Genomic DNA, 25,338 nt, shown 5'->3' on the forward strand with positions numbered 1-25,338 from the left:
CAATTTAGTGGATTTCAAGGGTTTATGCAAAGTAAGAAAATATTTTGTTCTAACTATTGGCCTAGAGGAAGCGTATTCTAAGCATCTTAAACTTATTGAAGGAGTAAAAAGAAGAAATTGAAGTGAAAAATTTACTGAAAAGTCATTCATGACTTTAGGAAGAGTTTTTCATTTTCTAAAGAGTCATAAAGATGTAAAGGACATTAATGATGATGCTGTTAAGGAACTTCATAATTTGTGGGAGGAATTTGAATTTTTGAATTTGATGATCTGACTTGGTTGAAAAATAATGTTAAAATCTATACGATAAAAAGGTTGAAGGAGAACGTGGATCTTGATCGATAAAATGTTAACTCCATAAATATGAGCTTTAATAATGTCAAAATTTGTAATGCTTTAAAATCGTTTTTTTATTAGATGATTTTAGACAATAATTTTTTATAGTGTTACTGTTAAAGTTTAATTTTTTATTATTTATAGAAATAAAATAAAACTGTTCTCTTTGATTAATTTAAAGAACGATTTTATAATTGTTACAATTATTTGTTTTTAAACAATGATTTTTTAATGTTGTTTAAATAATTATACAAAAGATACACATAAAAATCATTTCCTAAAAATACTTAATTTATAGTACATATAAAAAATGTTGTCAAAATATGCTATACTTTAAAACCATTTTATTAAATAGTCTTAGACAACAGTTTTTATAATATTATTATTGAAGTTCAATTTTTTATTACATTACAACAACAAATAAAACTGTTTTTTTACTATTTTAAAAAATAATTTTATAATCATTATAACAATTTTTTTATCAAGCAATAATTTTTTAATATTATTTAAATAATTATACAAATAAAAAGATACAATGATTTTTAATTCGTTGTCCAAATTAATAACAAAGCTATAACGGCATAAAACTGTTATCTATGGAATTATAATTTTAAGCTGTTCTTTGAAATTGTTATAAAAATTAAAAACCGTTGCCTATAACAATAATAAAAACAGCAAATTATATCATTATGATATATTGATATTTGATGTTAGTAAACCGTAAATGCAAATAGTCAATGAGTTATAATTCAAATAATATAGCCTCTTCATACTTACCTAAGAGATCGCAGGTTCGATTCTCTTTATCTTTGGTAAAAAAAATAGTAAATACAGATATCTTTGTTTAGTTTACATTTCGGGATAAATTATTAAAATAGTACTATTTTGTGGACAAAATATTTAAAAAAAATTATAAATAACAAACAATTTTTTTAAAAATTTTAAAGTGACAAAAAGATACAAAATTACATTTTTATAAGTAAAATAATTTTCTATTTGAAATATAATTTGTACATTTAAATCAAATTTTTGTATAAATATTTTGAATAATTTTAGAAAATTCATGCAAAATTTGATCTCTAAACTTCTCATTTTTTTAAATTTCGGTTATTTAAAAAAATTATAAAAAAAAGACTAGAGTAAAATTATCAAATTTTAAAATAAAAATATTTTATTTTTAACTATATTTATAAAAATTATATCAAAATTCAATATTTAAAATCTTTTTGAAAATACATTTCTAAATCTAGTTAATTTTATCATATATATTTTTAAATTTTTTTAGATATATATTATCCAATTTATTTCTACCTCTCCTTTTTTGTATTTCATGTCAATTTAAATATACTCTTAACATTTTCCAATACATGTTCAACCTAAAAATATAGTGATTACTGTGCAACCAATTAGATTAGACATCGACCCCAACGTATCATCATAACTCAAGAATGAATCTTTGGATTCTCCGTCCTCCGTTATTTACATATAAAAGTATGAATTTGAACATCGTCAATATCCTTCTTCTTTCTCTGTGCCCTTGCACTTTGCCTTTATTTCAACCTGGTACGTAATTCCTCCATACTCTGATATGATAATATATAACTTTAGTTTCCTAATTTCTTATTTTCTAAGATATAAAATGTAAGAATTATTATATGAAAAATCAAAGTCGCCAGGATTTCACTTACCTACTACTGTTGTATGATAATATTTCAGTTATTTTGTAAGAATTATGGAAAATCATCAAACAATGAGTGAGAAGTTTGAGAAATTCACATGGACCATCAACAATAATTTTTCCGTGCTGGTGGAGTTTGATAAGTACCAGTTTGTTTTTGGTGGCTATACATGGTACACTCAAAATAGTTATGAATACCCATTTCAAAGTTATATAAAAACATTATATTATTTGTTTGTGCCTATTGATATATTTTGACAATTTTTTATAATTTTGGAATTACTTTTAGGAGCATTTCTGTGGGTATAGATGAGAATCGCTTTATGGTCTTTATCTTGGAAGTTGTTGATTGGATTCAAGGACACAGCATCACTACAAATTTCAAGTTCTCATTTGTTAATCAGAGGGTTGGCACACTCGTAAAATCAATAGCAATAGGTATCTATGCTTTTTATTAGAAGAATAGTTCACAATTGAACTAATCTTGTTTAAGTTCTCTGAGTTTTTTTTTTGTGACTTTAAGTTCTCTGAGTTAATCAACACAATAGAATTTCGTCACAAATATAATTTAAAATTGAATAAAATAAAATAAAGTTAAATAAGCACGAAGATTAAGATTTAAGATTCTTTTACTATTAGCTTCCAATTTTTAATTTAGTCAAATTTTTCTTTTAAGATGGACAGGTGAGATTCACTGAAGATACTCATCGTGGAAGTTGTGTTTTCAGTTGGAGGACGTCTTTGGATCCATTAGAACTTACTTTTAATGATAATTTGGTCATTGTTGCCGAATTCTTCGTGAAGGAATCACCACATCATCATAAACAATTAGATGATGGAACTAGTAACACTATTATTGATGATTCCTCAAAACCATGTTTTCATGTTTATGAAGATTTTGAGAACACAAACGAAAAGGGTTTTGTTCAATTGGCAGAGGAAGCTTGCCGCAAGCATCCATCAGTCATTGAATGTCATAAGAACAAAAATCATAGTTCTATGTTCACCAAATGGGGATTCATGGCATTGGAAAGAGTGTTACATTTTCTTAAGACTAAGAAGGTGAAGGATATGAATGATGAAGCTTGCAAGGAACTACAAGTTTTATGGAAAGAAGTCAATGCTTTCGGATTTGATGATTTGGCTTGGTTGGAGCCTCATGTTAAGTGTGCTTTGGGCATGAGGAATTATAAGGAGAGAACTATGCATGTGAAAAAAATGAAGGAGAATGTAGCAGCTCTTGAAGTTGATCTTAAAGTGGCAAGAGAAGAATTGGTTAAAGCTGAAGAAGGTTTTGAAGAAAGGGACTTAAATGATGTGTTGGGATATTGAAGACCTACACAGCTAGGTTGGTTTCACTTTTGTGTAGAATGTTTTTAATTAAAAATATTGGTTATTAATTTTGTATCTAAGTGATTAATTACTTTAGTGTCAAATGAGTTATTTGGATCCTAAATGAATATTTACTCCTTCTCTGATCTTTTACATATATATGCCTCTATCTTTTTTCTAATTTGTTTTTTTTTTTATTTTTTAAAATTAATATGATAATTTTTCATATCATATTATTGTCGATTCAGCTAAACTAATTTTGTTGAGTGTTTAAACTTTTCTATATTTATTCATTTTTAATATTTTCATTTGAACATATAATTTTTCTATATGTTACAATCGAGATTCAAATGAGACCTTTAATAGACAACATATGAACTTCACTTAATCATGAAAGGTTATGAAAGAAAAACTTGAAAGACTTATTAATGGTTAATTAATCCCTTGAATATGAGTTTGTATTTTTAAAATATTAATAAACTCATAATGATTCCTCTTTTTCTTTTATTGTTGAACAAATTCATGATCACAATTCAGAATTTGTGGGAGGAACTTGAATATTTTGGATTTGATGTATTCAATGATCTAACTTGGTTGAAAAATAGTATTAAAATTTATGGGATGGAAAAGTTGAAGAAAAACATGGATCCTGACACGGGAAATGTTTACTATAATAAATATTAAATCCATCAAATTTCAGTCTTTGACGTATATTATGAGTTATAACTCGATTCTATTTATCTTCATTCTAAGTTTGTAACGGACATTGAACAAAGTGATAACATCTGTGTTATGTGTAGTAAGGAAATTGAAACCGTACAACATCTGTTTGTTACATGTGAGTTTGTTTGGCACGTGTGGTGCGCATGGATAAGTTATGTGGGTCTTCTGTGGAGCATCCCAGGCTCCATAAAAAAATATTTTGAGAGCTGGAGAATGATGAATTTGAGAAAAGATGTGCAGAAAATATGGTTACTGGGATTCTTCTCAATTATATGTGCTAAAACATTTTGTCGCTTTAGAGAGTGGTGTAAGAGGTAACTCATGTTGTTGATGGCTATGTCGAAAATAACATAAGAGTTGCAAAACTTTATTTAATACTTTCTTGTATGCTCCACTGAATGTGTTGAGCTCATTTTTCATTCAAAAAAAAAAGTTTGTAACGGAGGATCTTAATAATCATTTTTTATTTTATATTATGAGTTATAACTCGACTCTATTTATCTTCATTTTAAATTTGTAACGGACGATTTTAATAACCATTATTTTAATTTAGTGACCAAAGGTTATACCATCAATTCTATGTCTATAAAATACACCAATTTCTGATCTACATCTCAATTTTTGTTCTAAATTTCAAAACACACACATACATGATATGTTCTATTTCATGTTTAACATTCTATAATAATAGAATCTTTATACCCCTTAAACACAGTGGCGGAACCACATAGTGGCAAAGGGGGCAATGACCCCCTAATTTTAATTTTTACATGTAAATTATATGTAAATTTCAGTTTAAACTCTATTAAAATTTTATTTTAGTCTTATTTTATTATGTAAATATTTTTTGTCCCTTATAATATTTCATCTAGCTCTATCCTTGCTTAAACAATTACTGACTTGAGCGTCGGAGTGTCTTTTGCAGGTACGCACCATTTGTGTTTTTTTTTTTTGCCAAAGTATACATTCTTTGGAGATGAAGAGACAAATTCAATTTCCTCTAAATCGAGATATATATACCTCAGAAATTCATCCACACAAGAACAATTGGCGCTACCTGTGGAAATGAATAAAATAATTTCTATCGTAAGATTTTATGTACATTCAATTTTTTAAATCAATCTCAACAATCTTATTTAAAATTTTATTTAATACCTCTTATCAAATTTTATTCTATCGTAATTATTTATAAAATATGTATTTTATATATTCAAATGGTTGGAAGAACTTGAATCTTTTGGATTTGATGATCTGACTTGATTGAAAAATAATGTTAAAATATATACGGTAAAACAGTTGAAGGAGAATGTGGATACTGATCGTGAAATATTCACTCCAATAAATATGACCTTTAACAATATCAAAATTTGTAATGCGTTAAAATCATTTTCTTATTAGATGATTTTAGACAATAATTTTTTTATAGCGCTATTGTTAAAATTTAATTTTTTTTATTTATAACAATAAAATAAAATTATTTTCTTTGACTATTTTAAATGATAATTTTATGGCTATTATAATCATTTATTTTTAAGTAATAATTTTTTAATATTGTAAAAATAATTATACAAAAATACACATAAGAACCGTTTCTTAAGAATACTTAATTTATAATACATATAAAAACTATTGTCAAAATTTGCTATACTTTAAAATTATTCTATTAGATAGTTTTAGACAATAATTTTTATAGTGTTACTATTAAAATTTAATTTTTCATTATGTACTTATAGCCCGGGACGGACCTAGAGGAGGCCAAGTAGTGGCCTCAACCCCCTCCCAAATTTTAAGAAACTATGCTTATTATATACGAGATATGTGTTTAAAAAATAAAAAAAATGATATAATTTAATAGATTTGTATGTATTATTTTTTATTATGTGATGGATTTATGTCTTAATTGTTTAATTCACTAATATTTTTTACTTAACTAATTTAATATCATACCCTCGTCAAGTCTTTGTATCTTTCAAATTAATTTTTATATAGTAATCTCTATATTTATTTAAAAAAATCATTTATTTTTTTATATTAATATATTTAACTTTTATATTATTATATTAATATTGACTTATGTAATTATATTTTGGTAATCACATGATATATTTAGATATTATTTTTTTATAAAAAATATTCATTTTTCTTCTAAATTTACATTGTTAAAAGAAAAAATTTTATAAAGATATCTTATATATTGTATTCTATAAAGGTACGGTGTCTTTCAAATAATTAATAATTAATAATTTATTTTCAAATTTTTTAAAATTTTTGAAAGAATTAATTTTAATTAATAAAATATGTGATAATTTTTAACTAAACATGCTATAAGTTATTGGTATTTTTAAATTTTATAATGTATTATTGATATTATTATATTTCTTTTATGTAATTATCATATTAAAAATAAAATTATGAAAAAAATTATAATAATATATATATATTTTTTAATAAATTTTTTAAAAAATTAACTCTAATAACTATATGTTGATTATCTTTATGAAAAGAATAAAATTATCTAAAATTTAGCCCCTCTATATTAAAATTTTTGGATCATTTCTGCTTATAGCAACAAATAAAACTGTTTTATTTGACTATTCTAAAAAATGATTTTATAATTATACAATAATATTTTTTTATCAACCAATAATTTTTTAATATTGTCAATGAATTATAGTTAAAATAGCATAATCTTTTTATACTTATCTAAGGGATTAGGTGTTTGAATTTCTCTATCTTTAGTAAATTTTTTTTCTAATGTTATTTAAATAATTATAAAAATTAAAAGATACAATAATTTTCAAATTGTTAATAATAACAAGGACATGAGATTATGTCATTATCATATATTGATATTTGATATTAGTAAACAGTGAATATAAATGCCTTTGTTTAGTTACGTTTTTGAGTAAATTATTAAAATGGTACTAAAAGATTTGTGGACAAAATATTTTTAAAAAATTACAGATGACAAAAATATAAAAAATTACATTTTTATAGGTAAAATTTTTTTTATTTGAAATATGATTTGTACATTTCAATCAAATTTTTGTATAAATATTTTGAATAATTTTAAAAAATTCATGTAAAATTTAATCTCTAAACTTCTCATTTTTTAATTTCATTTATTTACAATATAAAATTACAAAAACAAAATTAAAGTAAAATAATCAAATTTTAAAATAAAAATATTATATTTTTAATTATATTTATAAAGATCATATCAAAATTCAATATTTAAAATCTTTTGAAAATACATTTCTAGATCTAGTTAATTTTATCATAATTTTAAAATTTTTTTGGATATACATTATCCAATTTATTTCTGTCTATTTCATGTCTGGTAAACATAATTCAAATAGACGTATGTCTTAACATTATTACTGTTAACATTTTCCAATGCATGTTCAACAAAAAATGAGAGTGATTACTGTGCAACGAATTAGATTAGCACATCGATATCAATGTACCATCATAACTCGAGAATGACTCTTTTGGACTCGTTTGATTTCGTCCTCCATTTTATATAAGTATGAATCTGAATATGAATTTCAATATCCATCTAATTTCTGTTTCCTTGTACTCTACCTTTATTTCAACTTGGTACGTTTTTCCTTCATACTCTGTTAATAAATAACATTAATTTTCTAATTTCTTATTCTTGTAAGGGTTTAGCTAATCTTGTATAAATTAAGGTTGCTAGTAATAAAAAATTTTAGATAATTTATTTTAATAAATATACAATAAATGCATTGAAATTAAAATTAAAATTTTGTATTATTTTCTATAAAAATATTTTTAATTGGTAATTTTATCGTGTGCACTAAAGACGTATATTAGTTAAACCCTTCTTATAAAAATAAAATGTCCAAGTATGTTGACCATTTTATAAAAATCAAAATCCCGAAGATTTCACTAACCTACTACTATTTTATAAAAATATTTCAGTTGTTCTGTAACAATTATTGGAGGGCTGTGAAAATGTTGAATCATGAAACCATGAATGAGGAGTTTGAGAAATTCACATGAACCATCAATAATTTCTCCAAGCTGGAGACTGAGGTGGAATATTTTATTGTTGGTTGCTACACATGGTACTCTCAAAATAATTATGAATACCCATTTCAATGTTATATAAAAACACTATATTATTATATTATTGTGTATGTGCCCATTGATAAATTTTGATCATTTTTATAATTTTGGAATTACTTTTAGGCGCATTATTGTGTATATAGATGAGGACCTTGTGGGCATTTGTTTGAATTTTGTTGATTATTCTCTTGATTTGATTCAAGGGCACAACGGCACTGTAAATTTTAAGTTGTCTCTTGTTAATCAGAGGATTAACACTCACAAAATCAATAGGTATCTATGCTTTTTATTAGAATAATGGTTCATAATTGAACTAAGCCTTGTTTAATTTATGAGTTAATCAACACAATAGAATTTCGTCTCAAATATAATTTAAAATTGAATAAAATAAAATAAAAAATAATAATTACGTAGATTAAGATTTAAGATTGTTTTACTATTAGCTTCTAATTTTAAATTAGTAAATTTATTTTAACATTTATAAAAATTTATAATACGTGTATATGGTTGCAGCATTGGCTCGTTACATTTGATGAATACAACTTAATACATTTATTATGATATATATGTAGTTTTTTTCTGTTAATAATATATTTCATCAAATAAGTGTTGACATATACAATTCAATAGAGATGCTGATGATGCAGCATATATTTTCATTTGAAAAATGTCTTCGGCTCAAATAAAGAGTTTAATTTTGGATGATACTTTTATAATTGTTGCGGAATTCTCCATCAATGAGGAATCGTCACATCATCAGAACCAATTAGCTCATGGAGCTGGGAGAACTACTGTTGTGGATTCCCTACTAAAATCATGTTTTCATGATTATGAAGATTTAGTGAAGAACACAACGGAAAAGGGTTTTATTCAATTGGTAGAGGAAGCTTTGTCAAAAGCATCCATCACTCATTGAATGTCATAAGAACAACGATCATAGTTCTATGTTCACCAAGTGGGGATTCATGGCATTGGGAAGAGTGTTACATTTTCTTAAGACTAAGAAGGTAAAGGATATGAATGATGAAGCTTGCAAGGAACTACAAGTTTTATGGAAAGAAGTAAAGGTTTTTGGATTTGATGATTTGGCTTGGCAGTAACGTGCTTCTCTGTATTGCCCTTGCTCGGCCCTGTTGCTTCAGGTGCTTCTCCAAATTTCTTCTTCTAGGTGCTTGGGTTTCACCGTTTCACTTTTGTTCAGGTAGGGGTCATAGCTTCTGTTTTCTTTTAATTTTCTGAGTAATCTTCTGAAATTCTAGGATGAGAATTCAAATGTTGTTGGCTGTGAAATGTAATTAGTGCTAAGTAATGATCGAATTAGGTGCTGATTGATGATTTTGGGGCTCATACTTTGTTTTTTGCTGGCTGTTCTAGACAAAGCAAACGAGGTTCCTAAAAACAATTCTAGATTCTAAAACTTTGGCCATAGACCCAAAACTAACTTACTTTAGTAGAATCTGTTGTGGCTTCTAGAACTTCAAGAAGTGTGTCTCTAGTTCCTTAGTTGTCCAAGTTAGTGTCTAGTACAGACCTCATAGTCCTTGTGTTAGTCCTACGATCAAGTATAGATGTTAGGCCATGAACTCAGACCTCGGGGCCCTTCGAGAGTTGCAGATTCTCCCTTACTTTTCACAGCCTTTAGGCCTGAAGCAGGTGGTAACTGTAGAGAAATTTTATTTTATCAAATTCCTGCGGCAGCAACACCAAGTAGTGGATACTAAGATCGAGTTCGGACCTGGTTTATGAGTTATGAAAGTATTCATGAATGTGCACGAGGGTTGCTGCAGTTGCAGGAAGCATTAGGCTGCATTAGGAGTAATTGTAGGTTAGGATTCCCTTTTTCCATCTGAAACTCTGTTTGAATTTAATTGTGTTATTGAGAGATGATGAATGGATAGTACAGCATGAATTTAGAGCTTTAAATCTGATTGTGAAGTGGGTAAATGTGTAACTGATTTAATAATGTTACGTGGTTCTGCATTTTTAAAACTGTTTAATTGGTTGCATGTTGTTTAAGTCAGAATTGAAATGCATCATGTGTATTGTGGGTTAGGCTTCACGAATTATCGTCCCCTTCTCTCTGTATGTGTGTTTTCTCATGTGTTTGCTGGATTTTTGTTTACTGGGACTGAATTGTGCTACTTGAGTTCTTGTGTATATGAACCAGATTCTGTTCTAGTTTCTTATGATTCTAAATGGGGCTGTTGCTTACTCAGTTCTTGTATTTATGGACCTGAGGCTGTTTTAATTTTATTTATGGTTTCTAAGTTTTGAGAATAATCATGGATATACATGGAAGTTACTGGGATTGCAGAAAGAATTGGATAGCATTATGATTATTTGTAGGCTGCTGTAAAGGTATTTAGCATGATTGGAAAACTGTTGTTATTTAATTAGAATAATTGATGACACTACTCAGTTTTTGCATCTTAAATATACATATGCATTGTGGTAAGCTTCTGAAACTTCTTTAAATTTCTGCATGCTATTAGGTAGAACTGAAATGCTTAATATAGGTTAAATGGTGAAAATAAATTACCTTTGAAGTGTATAAAGCTTGTGGTAGAATTGCTCAACTGACTGAAATGTTCTTAGACTATAGATTGATAAAGGATTTTAACCTTATACACTGTGTGTGCTGTGAGTAAGGTGCTGAATCGCCCCTGCTAGTTTTATTGTGACTGATAAGTGAGCGATTGCTCCTTCTGTGACATGAATGGGTTAGATATGTGCTGTGGTAAGTTCCTGCACTCAAGAAATCACATCAGACCTAGAACCTTCCACTAACAGAAACTAGTTCCAGTTCTTGATTGATCATCTCTGCACTCCTTTTGGTCCTGCAAGCCCAAAACCAGATTTTTAATCCAAAACTAGGTAACTTCATATATTTTGTTGACTAGTTGCCCAGGCCATCCAAACCAGATTCAATATTTCACACATATAGTTCAGCCATGAAACTAGATGTTGAGAATTAGAGGTATTTGTGCTGTTTTGACTTGGCAAATTGAAACTCTTGTAAATTTCGTAGAGTTAGCTACTTAGGTAATTACTAATCTCCATGAAAGTATTTTTTTTTACAACTAAAATGACATTTGGTAAAAGTCTGGGCAGATTTAAAGACTAGGAGGAAGGAGTTTTTCCATTGTCAACTTGACATGTTTTAAGGGTGTTTTCAAGGTTTTAAATTCAGGAATCTAGAATTTGGTTACGCTTGAAAAAATTGTGAGCAATTTCTGGTCTTAGAAGTTGATCAGTAAAAGCTTTATATGTGAGTTGTTAATTCTAAAATTATTATTGGTTTTACAAAAGTGATGTGATTAAAAATAATTTAGTGTTTTAAAATGTATTCAAGCGTTAACTTAGTTTATGATGGGCTGGGCTAGGGTTAGGATAGAATCATGTTGTTTTGAGACATGAGACTTGAAATTGATTGATACGAATTTGGGCTGTGAAATTTCGAGTTTGAAATCTGGTGTGTTCTATTAGGAATGCTGGAATTTTGTTTTTGATGATGGAACTGTGATGAGGTAAGATAGTCATTATGTATTTTTTTTGAATAAGGTATTATTTGAGTTTATGATTTGGCAGGTACTAAATATGAATACGGCAGTGCAAAATATTCTGGTTATGGTTACTCATCGTTTATAACTTTAACCGAGTTTCTTGATCCTAACAAGGAGTTTCTTGTGAACGATTCTTGTACTATCGAGGCTGAAGTTTGTGTTGTGAATGATGGTCATCAACATCATCCTAATGATAATCGTATAGTGCCTTTGGTTACAAAAAATAACGACAACAACAACGTAGGGTTTATGCAAAGTGAAAAAAAATTTTGTTCCACTACTGGAGGAAGCGTGTTCTAAGCATCCTGAACTTGTTGAAGGTCAGAAAAGGTCAAATCAAAGTGAAGAGTTTACTGAAAAGTCGTTCATGGCTTTGGGAAAAGTTCTTTATTTTCTAAAGAGTCATAAAGATGTAAAGGACGGTACTGATGATTGTGTTAAGGAGTTTCAGAATTTGTGAAAGGAACTTGAGTCTTTTGGATTTGATGATCTGATTTGGTTGAAAAACGATGTTAAAAACTATATGGTAAAAAAGTTGAACGAGAATGTGGATCTTCAAGGAGAAAAAGGAGAATTGTTGAAAATAGATTAAGGCTTTGTTATTATTATTTATTAGAGAATAAATTCTGATATATTTTAATAGATTGTATCCTAATGTTAAAATTAAATCTCTCCAAATTACAAATAATTTTAGTAGATTATATTATATTAGGCAATTAGAGATTGGTTTAATTTAAATATGATTAGTATGTTTGCTTTAATTTAAGTATGTTTGGCTTTATTTAAATGTTATGGGTCTTTTGTATTTACTTTAATATTTAATATTGCTTTTTTCAGAAAGATTTGGAATATTAATAATGTTTAACCCAAATCAGCTGCTCAAATTTCTTTTTTTTTTTATGGGAAAGCTCAGTATACAAGCGATTAGGACTTGTAACTATTACAAGTTTATTAATGCCTAATCCATCAAAACGTGTTACAACTCCTACGTCACTTACACACACTTTATTCATGCCGTTTCACGTTTTTTTGTGCCTCTTTTTCTTCTTCTTCTTTCTCCGTGCTTCCTCTTCTTCTTCCTCTTCCTCTTCCTCTTCCTCTTCTTCTTCTTCTTCTTCTTCTTTCTCTGTGTCTCTTTTTCTTCTCTTTCTCCCTCTTTTTTTTATTGAATTTTCTTCTCCTCTTTTCATTTTCTCTTTCTCCTTCATCAAAATCACTAGAAAAAACGAAGAAACAAGGTACATTTCTTGCCTTCTCTTTCTCCTTCTTCTTCTTCTTCTTCTTGCTACACGTTCTTCTTCCTCTTTCTGTTCTTCTTCTTCATTTACGTGCTTTTCTCTCTATTTTCTTTTTTCGTTATTCTCGATTTCTATTGTTTTTTGACATCAAGCTCTGAAATCGTTTTTGAAGAAGAAGAAGTAGCAGAAGATGAGGAGGAGAAAGAGAAAGAGTTCTGAATTATGCATGATTTTGGGTGTATTTTCTTAAATCCTTTGGGTGTATTTCTATAATCGTTTGGGTGAATTCCTGTAACCGTTTGGGTGTATTTCTGTAATCTCTTGGGTGTATTTTATGTAATCGTTTGGGTGTATTTCTATGATCTCTTGGGTGTATTTTATGTAATCGTTTGGGTGTATTTCTGTAATGCCTGCCATTTTTTCTGAAATGAAAAATACACCCATAGATATGAGTAAGATACACCCATAGATATGAGTCAGATACACCCATAGATATCAGTCAGATATCACTCAAATACACCCAAATGATTACAGAAATACACCCAAATGATTACAGAAAATACACCCAAACGGTTACAAGAATTCACCCAAACGATTATAGAATACACCTAAAAGGTTACAGAAAATACACCCAAAGGATTTAAGAAAATACACCCAAAATTCATTGAAGTACATCTTATGCATAATTCAGAACTCTTTCTCTTTCTCCTCCTCATCTTCTGCTGCTTCTTCTTCTTCAAAAACAATTTTACCATGAAAAATTGAAAAAAAAATGAGAAAGCAGAGAGAAAAGACGTAAATGAAGAAGAAGAAGAAAACAAGGAAGAAGAACGTGCAGAAACGAAAGAAAAGGAGAAGAAGAAGAGTAAGAGGAAGAAGAACGTGCAGCAAGAAGAAGAAGAATTTCAGAAACCATGAAAATCGAAAAAAAACGAAGAAGAAGAAGAGGAAGAGGAAGAGGAAGAGGAAGAGGAAGAGGAAGAGGAACCGTTTGAGTGAGGCGCGTGTAGTTACGCTCCATTCAAAATGAGTTAGTGCGCGTGTTAATAAAGTTTGGGCTGATAACTTGTAAAACTTGTACGATCTTTTTATTTGTATGTGTAGCAGGCCCCTTTTTTTATTTATTTGAAATAAGAATACTTATTTTTCATACCTTATTATTAATATTATTAAAAGTATATGAACGTGTCTTATATTGTTGACCAAATTTAATAAAATTAGTCTAATATAATAAAAATTAGTTATAACTAATATTATTCAAAGTCGTATATATTGTTTAATTTGATTAAATTTGATTTATAAAAAAAATTGAATATAAAGCATTATTTATATATATATTATATGAATCCAACTATTTCTAAACAGCTTAAACTGCTCCAAGTAACTATACTTAAATTTATTTTCTTCTCTTACAAGTCACCGCATATCCTATTTACAAACCATATGCATCCTTAATAATTAGGAATAGGATGATATATGAATTACCTAATTAAGATGGTAAATTAGACTTTGGTTATTGCTTATTAGTCAGGTTCTTAAAGTTTGTCACGATGCATGTCATGGATGCTGCGAATCTAATGACTTCTTGATGGGATATTCTTCTTTTTAAAATATAAAGTTAAAAGGTTGTATATTACTAGTTAATTACTTTGCATTATAAATTATGATACTTCACAGTTGAAAAGTTATGTTATTTTTATTTTAAAGAAAGAGCTCAACATAACAAAACTGAACATACTTAAATCTAAGAAAACAAGCAAAATTCTGAAACAAAAGTATTCGAGCACTGTACTTGATTAATATAGCGTCTTCAACTCCTACCTATTATCATGTTATGTGAAAAGATTATTATAATTTATTTATTTATTTATTTATTTATTTTTGCAATTAGAGTTTAAAAAATTTGTCACGTAAAAACAACACACATTAAAAGATATATTTGATTCTCCTCTTTAGTAGCATTAATATCCTTTTCTGTTTGAGATATATATATACACACACTATTGAGTCTATGATATGAAAACTAAAAAGTCGCTCATTTGTTAGTTGTTACTACTAATATTACCTAGTCTTATAAAAAGTCGCTCATTTGTTAGTTGTTAGCAGGAACTTAAATTTTCGAAAAATATAAAAAAAGAAATTTAATAAATGAAAGCAATAATTTTTATACATGTTTACATTTTGATTAGGACATAAAAATACATTTTTTTAATATTAAACTAACTAGTGTATGAATCCGTGCTCAGCAATAAATCATTATAATTATTCTTCTCTATATGTGCCTGCTAACAACTAACGAGTTACCAAATTAGTTGTACTTTTATTAGAGTTTTAGTGGTTCATGTTAAAATAACATTTAAATATTTCTTAAATTTCTATTTACGGTTGAATCTAAATTTATTTTTGAATCCAACTTAAAAATATCAGTTAATTTAGTATTTACATTTAAATTTAAGTAACATAATTATTTTTTAATTTATTTTAATTTATTTAGCACCTATAAATAGAGGATATATTGTATCATTAGATAGTACCTACGTAATAAACACACAAACTCTTTTCTCTGATCTCCTCTTATTTCTGACTATTATCATTATCAGGTTCACCTAATCACCTTCTTTCTATCATTCTTCTCTCTTTTTCTCATTCCTTTTGCATTGCATTATTATGATGTTACTACTTACTATGACGAAATTAAATAATTAATTAAAATATAGTAGCATGTATGGTCTTTCTCATAATGAAATAATACTCCCAAAGCATGGTTCTATATATGTGTCTCAGTGTCTGTGAATTCTCAGTAGTTACAGCTTGATACTATATTCTATAATTTAAGATTTATTAATTAATTATTATTTTTTTAAAAAAGAGGTGGGCACCGTGGCAGTCATGGAAGCAGAAAATCGAACGGACATGGTGAAAGACAAGCTATCAGAGAAAGGTTTGATTACTTCTACTCCGAGACCTTAGTAGAGTTTATTAACTAGTTTCATCGGTTTTATTTATAGTAAAGAATAAGATTTGATTATTTGGGTTAGATAGTGAAAATAAAAAAAAAGTAAAATATATTTTTTATCTCTAATTTATTTAATTTTATTTTTAACATTGTTAATTTATTCAATTTTATTTTAAACATATTTTTATTTGTGTTAACATTATTATCTTTAAAAAATTTTAATTATGTCATTAACGTCTTACATAAAATTAATGTCCAAAAATAATTTTAAAATATTAAAAATAAAATTGAATAAAATTAAATATAAAAAATATTAAAAAAATCACAAAATAAAAAGTATGCTATGGTTTAATTTATTTACTACTATTGCAGGGGCTTTTAACTTTTTGATATATTGTAGGATCCGATTTATTTTAATCTACTTCAATGTTTGTTTTTTTGTTGACTAATTTACTTTAATGTTTAATGTTTGATATTTTACTATTATTTATTTCATCCTCTTGTTTCAGATATATATATATATATATATATATATATATATATATATGGGATTGAGTTGGTTTTTTACGATTATAAAAAATATTCATTTTTGTTATTAAAATAATTTGGGTCAAACGTATATGGATTTTTGCATTGTCAGTTATTATCTTAAATTTCTCTTGCACATGTATTTATACTAATTTTTGAATTTTTATTTAATATTTTTAATATTATCAATTAAAATATAAGTAGCTGTGAATATTCCTCTAACAAATATATAGATTTAGATCTCTAAATTTTAGATTTTATTTTAAAAGATAAAATATAATTTCACTATTTATTTCATAATTAAGATTAAGAAAAAATATGAGAAAAAAATATTTAAAAGTGAGAAATTACACTAATTTATTTTCTAAAGAAAAAATTTAAAATTTAAAAGAGGATCTAAATTTCACATATATAAAAAAGTTTCATTTATTTTTTTAAATAAAAATAGCATTGCTGTGTGCCAAGTCAAATTTAAAATTTTAACTGTATTTTTTTTTCTCCATTCTGATTCATTTATTTTAATACTTAATATAAGGTGAAAAATCATGTGTATATGAAGTTATAGCTGAAAACAGTTAAATAATTGATTTAACTATATAAAAAAATTGACTGCAACTAAATTTCTATTTTAATATAAATAAAAAAGAGATTGATAAAACTTAAATGATATTAATTAAAATTAAAGTAATATAATTTTGGACCATAAAATCATTTACCTAATTATCTACTATATTTCTTAGCATAAGCCTTTCCTTTCTTTTTTTGTAATAATTCCTACTTTAATATCACTTTCAGTTTCGGAGGAAGGGAAGAAATTTATTCAAGAAGGAAGAGTTGAAACAAAAATCTCTACAACTGTGAAGTATATATGGATCGTTTGGAACTTCTCTGAATTAAGCCGCGAACCCAAATACTCAAATACATTTTTTACAGGGGATCATCCATGGTATATAATTATATATAATTACATATTATATATACCTGCAATTTAATAAACTCATCTATATATATATATATATATATATATATATATATATATATATATATATATATATATATATATATATATATTGGATTTGATTTTAGGCGAATTCTTCTGTATCCACACGAGGAAGTTAAAAAGAACTACTTATCAATATATTTGACTTATGATGGTGATAGTTATTTTTTACCGACGACAACCGATAATTGGAGTAAAACTGCTAAATACAAGTTGAGGATAAAAATTATTACTACGCTGATAAAGATAAAACATTAGGTATTTTTTTTCTACACTCTCAAATTAGATTTTTTTTTTTATACATGTAATTTATTTATAATGAAGTTTGGTTACTCTCATTTCATTTGGTTATTGATTGTTTGGTCTGTGTTTCTATTTTTTTTTAGTTTTTGAATTTATAAAAAAATAAAAAAGTAAAAATTTTAAACTAAATTATTTTTCTTTTTATTCACAAATTATACAAACAAAAGATAATAAAAATAAAAACTCAAATCAAACATACCTTAGTTTTTAAGAATCACAAGCATGCACGACGAGTACCAGAATTAAATATTTTGTATTATTATTAGTTTTATGAATTTGATTGTTATTATTACATAATTTGAATTTAGTATATGATTTTGCAGAGGGTACATATGAATTCGGCAGTGGAAAACATGATGGCTCTGGTTTCGCATCGTTTATAACTTTAACTGAGTTTCACGCATCGTTTATAACTTTAACTGAGTTTCATGATCCTAACAAAGGATTCTTGTGAACGATATATGTACTATCCAGGCTGAAGTTTGTGTTGAAAATGATGGTCATCGACATCCTAATGATAATCACATAATGCTTTTGGTTACAAGAAATAACAACAGCAACTTAGTGGATTTCAAGAGTTTATGCAAAGTACGAAAAGATTTTGTTTAACTATTAGAGGAAGCGTGTTCTAAACATCCTGAACTTATTAGAGGAGTGAAAAAGAGAAATTGGAGTGAAAATTTTACTGAAAGATGGTTTACGACTTTGGGAAGAGTTCTACATTTTTTAAAGAGTCATAAAGAAGTAAAGGACATGGATGATGATACTTGTGAGGCGCTTCAGGATTTGTGGGAGCAACTTAATTCTTTTGAATTTGATGATTTCACTTTATTGGAAAATGGTGTTAAAAAATATATGATGGAAAAAATGAAGAAAAAATGCGCGTAGATCCTGTTATTGCTTCTTGCGACTATAATATTTTCTAATCGACTAGCTTAATTTAAGTGTGATTAAATTGTGATGGTAGCGTCTTTTCTAATTCAGTACAGCTGGTTTTGGTTGTCTTGCGCGATCATGAAAGAAACTGAGTAGTTGGAAGTGCTGGAATGGTCTCGGAAACAAGTGTAACGTAATTAAACTTAGGCTCTTTGTTTCTCTTTTTTTGTTTTTTCAGCACAAAAAAAAATTAAGTGTGATTAATATGTTTGGCTTAATTTTTTGGACTTTATTAATATGTTTGACTTTATTTAAATGTTATGGTTATTTCGTATTTACTTTAATATTTAATATTGTCATTTTAGAAATATTTGGAGATAATACTATTCAGTCCAAAATTATTCAACGTTTTTAATTTTTACTTCATTTATTTGGAGATAATATGAAAATGGATTTAACTTTTCTGAAGTTATTTATTTACTTTAAAGAGAAAAGTAACGCAATCTAAGCCATTGATAATATAAATGGTTCTGATCATCTTAAATAAATAAATAATAAATAAATACATTAAAAGAATCTTAAAAATTGTGCGAGCAGCAGCTTCCAAGACCGCATGAGTTTTTCTTTTTATTTTATCTTCTTTCTATTTTATTTAGTTTTTTCTTTCTTTTTCTTCAACAAAACAAATTATTTTCGGTACTATTTTTTCACAATAGATCCTGTTATTGCTTCTTATGACTATAATATTTTCTAATCAACTAGCTTAATTTAAGTGTGATTAAATTGTGATGGTAGCATCTTTTCCAATTTAAAACAGTTCGTTTTGGTTGTCTTGCGCAATCATAAAAGAAATTGGGTGGTCTTTTCCAATCCAGTACAGTTGGTTTTGGTTGTCTTGCGCGATCATGAAAGAAACTGGGTGGTTGAAAGTGCTGGAATGGTCTCGAAAACAACTGTAACGTGATTTAACTTAGCTCTTTGTTTCTCCTTTTCTTTTTCTTTTTTTCAACACAAAAAAAAATTAAGTGTGACTAGTAAGTTTTGCTTAATTTTTTTGGACTTCATTAATATGTTTGATTTTATTTAAATATTATGGTTATTTCGTATTTACTTTAATATCTAATATTGTCATTTTAGAAATGTTTGGAGATAATACTATTCAGTCCAAAATTATTCAACTTTTTTTAATTTTTACTTCATTTATTTGGAGATAATATGAAAATGGATTTAACTCCTCTAAAGAATCTTGAAATTGTGCGAGTTGGTTTTGGTCATTTGAGCTATTAATTGAGTATGGAGAGACTATGTCATTTGAGCTATTACTCTTTGACAATTTGAAAAGATAGGAGACTTGAAATTTGGAAGGATAGGAGATTCGAACCCGCAACCTCTTAATTGAGTATGAGGAGTTTATGCCATTTGAGCTATTACTCATTGACATATTTTTATGTGTTTGTTGAAGAAAAAGAAAGAAAAAACTAAATAAAATAGAAAGAAGATAAAATAAAAAGAAAAACTCACGCAGTCTTAAAAGCTGCTGCTCGCACGATTTTTAAGATTCTTTTAATGTATTTGTTTATTATTTATTTATTTAAGATGATCAGAACCATTTATATTATCAATGGCTTAGATTACAATACTTTTCTCTTTAAAGTAAATAAACAACTTCAGAGAAATCAAATCCTATAAAAATTTAGTGGTTTTGGTTACTCATCGTTTATAACTTTAACTGAGTTTCATGATCTAATAGAGGATTTCTTATACTATCGTGGCTGAAGTGTGTGTTGAGAATGATGGCCATCAACATCATACTAATGATAATCGCATAATTCCTTTGATTACAAAAAATAACAACAACAATTTAGTGGATTTCAAGGGTTTATGCAAAGTAAGAAAATATTTTGTTCTAACTATTGGCCTAGAGGAAGCGTATTCTAAGCATCTTAAACTTATTGAAGGAGTAAAAAGAAGAAATTGGAGTGAAAATTTTACTGAAAAGTCATTCATGGCTTTAGGAAGGGTTTTTCATTTTCTAAGAAGTCATAAAGATGTAAAGGACATTAATGATGATGCTGTTAAGGAACTTCATAATTTGTGGGAGGAATTTGAATCTTTTGAATTTGATGATCTGATTTGGTTGAAAAATAATGTTAAAATCTATACGATAAAAAGGTTGAAGGAAAACCTAGATCTTGACCGGTAAAATATTAACTCCATAAATATGAGCTTTAACAATGTCAACATTTGTAATGCTTTAAAATCGTTTTTTAGATGAATTTAGACAATAATTTTTTATAGTGTTACTATTAAAATTCAATTTTTTATTATTTATAGAAATAAAATAAAACCGTTCTCTTGGACTAATTTAAAGAATGATTTTATAACCGTTACAATTATTTCTTTTTAAGCAACGATTTTTTAATATTGTTTAAATAATTATATAAAAGATACGCATAAAAATCATTCCCTAAGAATACTTAATTTATAATACATATAAAAAACGTTGTCAAAATATGCTACACTTTAAAACCATTTTATTAGATAGTCTTAGACAACAGTTTTTATAATATTATTATTAAAGTTCAATTTTTCATTACGTTACAACAACAAATAAAATTGTTCTTTTTTACTATTTTAAAAAATAATTTTATAATCATTATAACAATTTTTTTATCAAGCAATAATTTTTTAATATTATTTAAATAATTATACAAATAAAAAGATACAATGATTTTTAATTCGTTGTCCAAATTAATAACAAAGCAATAACGGCATAAAACTGTTACCTATCGAATTATAATTTTAAGCTGTTCTTTGAAATTGTTATAAAAACCGTTGCGTATAACAATAACAAAGACAGCAAATTATATCATTATAATATATTGATATTTGATGTTAGTAAACAGTGAATGCAAATAGTCAATGAGTTATAACTCAAATAATATAGCCTCTTCATATTTATCTAAGAGATCGCAGATTCGAGTCTCCTTATCTTTGGTAAAAAAAAAAACAGTAAATGCAAATATCTTTGTTTAGTTACATTTTGGAATAAATTATTAAAATGATACTATTTTGTGAACAAAATATTTAAAAAAAATTATAAATGACAAACAATTTTTAAAAAAATTTTAAAGTGACAAAAATATACAAAATTACATTTTTATAAGTAAAATAATTTTCTATTTGAAATATAATTTGTACATTTAAATCAAATTTTTGTATAAATATTTTGAATAATTTTAGAAAATTCATGCAAAATTTGATCTCTAAGCTTCTCAATTTTTTAAATTTCGGTTATTTAAAAAAAATTATAAAAAAAGACTAGAGTAAAATTATCAAATTTTAAAATAAAAATATTTTATTTTTAAATATATTTATAAAAATTATATCAGAATTCAATATTTAAAATCTTTTTAAAAATACATTTCTAAATCTAGTTAATTTTATCATATATATTTTTTAATTTTTTTAGATATACGTGATCCAATTTATTTTCACCTCTCCGTTTGTATTTCATATCTCGTAAATATAATTCAAATATCACTCTTAATATTTTTCAATACATGTTCAACCTAAAAATAAAGAGTGATTACTGTATAACCAATTAGATTAGACATCGAACTCCAACGTACCATCGTAACTCAAGAATGAATCTTTAGATTCTTGTGATTTCGTCCTCCCTTATATATATATATATATATATATATATATATATATATATATATATAAAAGTATGAATTTGAACTTCGTCAATATCCTTTTTCTTTATCTGTGCCGTTACACTTTGTCTTTATTTCAACGTGGTACGTAATTCCTTCATACTCTAATTTAATAATATATAAAATCTTGAAAATTGTGCGAGCAGCAGCTTCTAAGACCACTTGAGTTTTTTTTTTATTTCATCTTCTTTTTATTTTATTTAGTTTTTTCTTTCTTTTTCTTCAACAAAAAAAATTATTTTCGGTACTATTTTCTTACAATAGATCCTGTTATTACTTCTTATGACTATAATATTTTCTAATAGACTAGCTTAATTTAAGTGTGATTAAATTATGATGGTAGCGTCTTTTCTAATTCAGTACAGCTGGTTTTGGTTGTCTTGCACAATCATAAAAGAAACTGGGTGGTCTTTTCCAATTCAGTACAACTAGTTTTGGTTGTCTTGCGCGATTATGAAAGAAACTGGGTGGTTGGAAGTGCTGGAATGGTCTCGGAAACAAGTGTAACGTGATTTAACTTAGACTCTTTGTTTCTCTTTTTCTTTTCTTTTTTTCAGCAAAAAAAAAATTAAGTGTGATTAGTATGTTTGACTTAATTTTTTTGGACTTCATTAATATGTTTGACTTTATTTTAATATAAAAAAATAATCATGTAAATGTACTAAATCTTTTTTAGATAAATGTACTCAATTTTTTTTGTTTATCCTTAAAATAAGAATCTAATTAAGAACAAGCTAAAAGAGCGTTTAGAATAACTAATGATGTGATATTGGTTTAATAGATCTCTAATAAATTTATATTGATATATATTAAATAAATTTATTTATATTTTTATGTGTTTGTTGAAGAAAAAGAAAGAAAAAACTAAATAAAATAGAAAGAAGATAAAATAAAAAGAAAAACTCACGCGGTCTTAGAAGTTAGGGTGTGTAAAATTAACTATATTTATAAAATCTATATCAAAATTCAATATTTAAAATCTTTTTAAAAATACATTTCTAAATCTAGTTAATTTTATCATATATATTTTTAAATTTTTTTAGATATATATGATCCAATTTATTTCCACCTCTCCGTTTGTATTTTATGTTTCGTAAACATAATTCAAATATCACTCTTAACATTTTCCAATGCATGTTCAACCTAAAAATAAAGAGTGACTACTGTGCAACCAATTAGATTAGACATCGACTCCAACGTACCATCGTAACTCAAGAAGGAACCTTTGGATTCCTGTGATTTCCTATAAGTATAGAATTTGAAACATCTGAATTTTAAATTGTGTGATACTTAAATATCTATTCAAATCAATTAGTTGATATAATTAATTCATCATAATAAATTGTCTTTAATGAGTTAAACAAAATAAATAAAGCAGAAGCATGCTACGTTGATTCTATCATTAAAGGTAAAAATTTAATTTTTATATAATAGAATGGATAGAATAGATAATATAATAAACGGTGAGAAAGAGAAAGATAAATATTTTAGATCCTAAATTGTTTCATTTGGATGTTGCAATGTGGGTATCACATTATTTTATTTATTCCACCCTATGGACTCTTATGTAACTTTATTTCAGTATCAATGGAATTTCACTACCTTTGAGTACTAAATTAAAATTCAAAATAAAACTGAAAAAAAGTAAAGAGTATAAAATTATTAATTGAAAAATACTCTAAATAATAAAAAGCCAAATTAACTTTAATATTAAATTCATTAATATGATTTTAATTTTTATTTACAATTATTTGATTGATATAAATTATAATAAATCGTGTGATATTTAAATACCTAATCAAATCAATTAGTCGATATAATTAATTTGCTGTAATAAATTGTATTCAATGAGTTATAAAAAATAAATTAAGAAACACACTAAGAAGTATGTCACTCCCATCATGAATTGCAGAAATTTAATTTTTATATAATAAAAATATACATTCTTATATATGTTATAGAAATATGATTTGATTCCATTAACTTGTTTATTTTTTTTAACTTGCCACCTATATTCAGTATGGAATTTTAATTTTTCTAAAATAAATTTAGAAGAGAGAATAGTACTTTCATTTTGGACAGAAAATAAATTCATGAAGAATTGACACCTCGCTTTCATTAATATTAATTTTATATAATTATAATAAATATATTTTCCTAAATTAGTATAATCATACATTATTCATTAAATGTTAATTGTAATATAAATATAATAAAGATATTTTTCTAAAATAAATTTAGAAGAGATAATAGTGCTTTCATTTTAGAAGAAAAATGAATTTATGAAAAATTGACACCTCACTTCAATTAGTTAGGGAAAAATACAATTTTAGTATATTAAGTAGAAGTATATTATTATTATTATTATTATTATTATTATTATTATTATTATTATTATTATTATTATTATTATTAAAATGATTAAAAATATTTCTGATTGATAATTGATAAGTAGTTTAATAATGTATTAAATATGAATTTTATATAATTATAATAAAGATATATATTTTCCTAAATTAGTATAATTATGCATTATTCATTAAATGCACTCATTTTGGAGGGAAAATGAATTCACTAGGAATTCAAACTTCACTCTCATTAATTGAGAAAAAATCTAATTTTAATATATTAAATAAATTATATAAATAGAAATACTTGTTAAGTATATATAAAAGAGGAGATATATAATTATATATAATATAATTGCTATATTTGTAAGAGATATAAATTGTTATAATTATAGAAACTTACTATAATTATATTAAATTTAATTATGAATGTAAATAAATAAAAGTGATAATAATTAATATTATTTTTTTTATATTTAATATTTACCGTAAATATAAAAAATATTGAGAAAAAAAGTAGATACTGACTTTATTTTATTTTATTTACGTCATGGATTTCTTTACTAAAATTAATGGAGGAAAAAAATCTTTATGACTATATATCAATGTCAATCACAATAAATAAGATGAATCGGTTGAGCAACTA

General features: G+C 25.9%; 1 protein-coding gene across 1 annotated transcript; it reads left to right on the forward strand.

Annotated features, from left to right (window-relative positions):
- The first annotated feature begins 2,068 nt into the window (after nt 1–2,068).
- LOC130963583 (uncharacterized) lies at nt 2,069–3,346 on the forward strand. The gene is made up of 3 exons (XM_057889685.1): nt 2,069–2,187; nt 2,304–2,433; nt 2,699–3,346. Exons 1-3 carry the CDS (start codon nt 2,069–2,071, stop codon nt 3,344–3,346), a joined length of 897 nt encoding a protein of 298 aa, XP_057745668.1.
- Nucleotides 3,347–25,338: the final 21,992 nt, after the last annotated feature.

The sequence above is a fragment of the Arachis stenosperma genome, chromosome 2 (genome assembly GCF_014773155.1).
Source record: "Arachis stenosperma cultivar V10309 chromosome 2, arast.V10309.gnm1.PFL2, whole genome shotgun sequence".
NCBI classification, from domain to species: domain Eukaryota; kingdom Viridiplantae; phylum Streptophyta; class Magnoliopsida; order Fabales; family Fabaceae; genus Arachis; species Arachis stenosperma.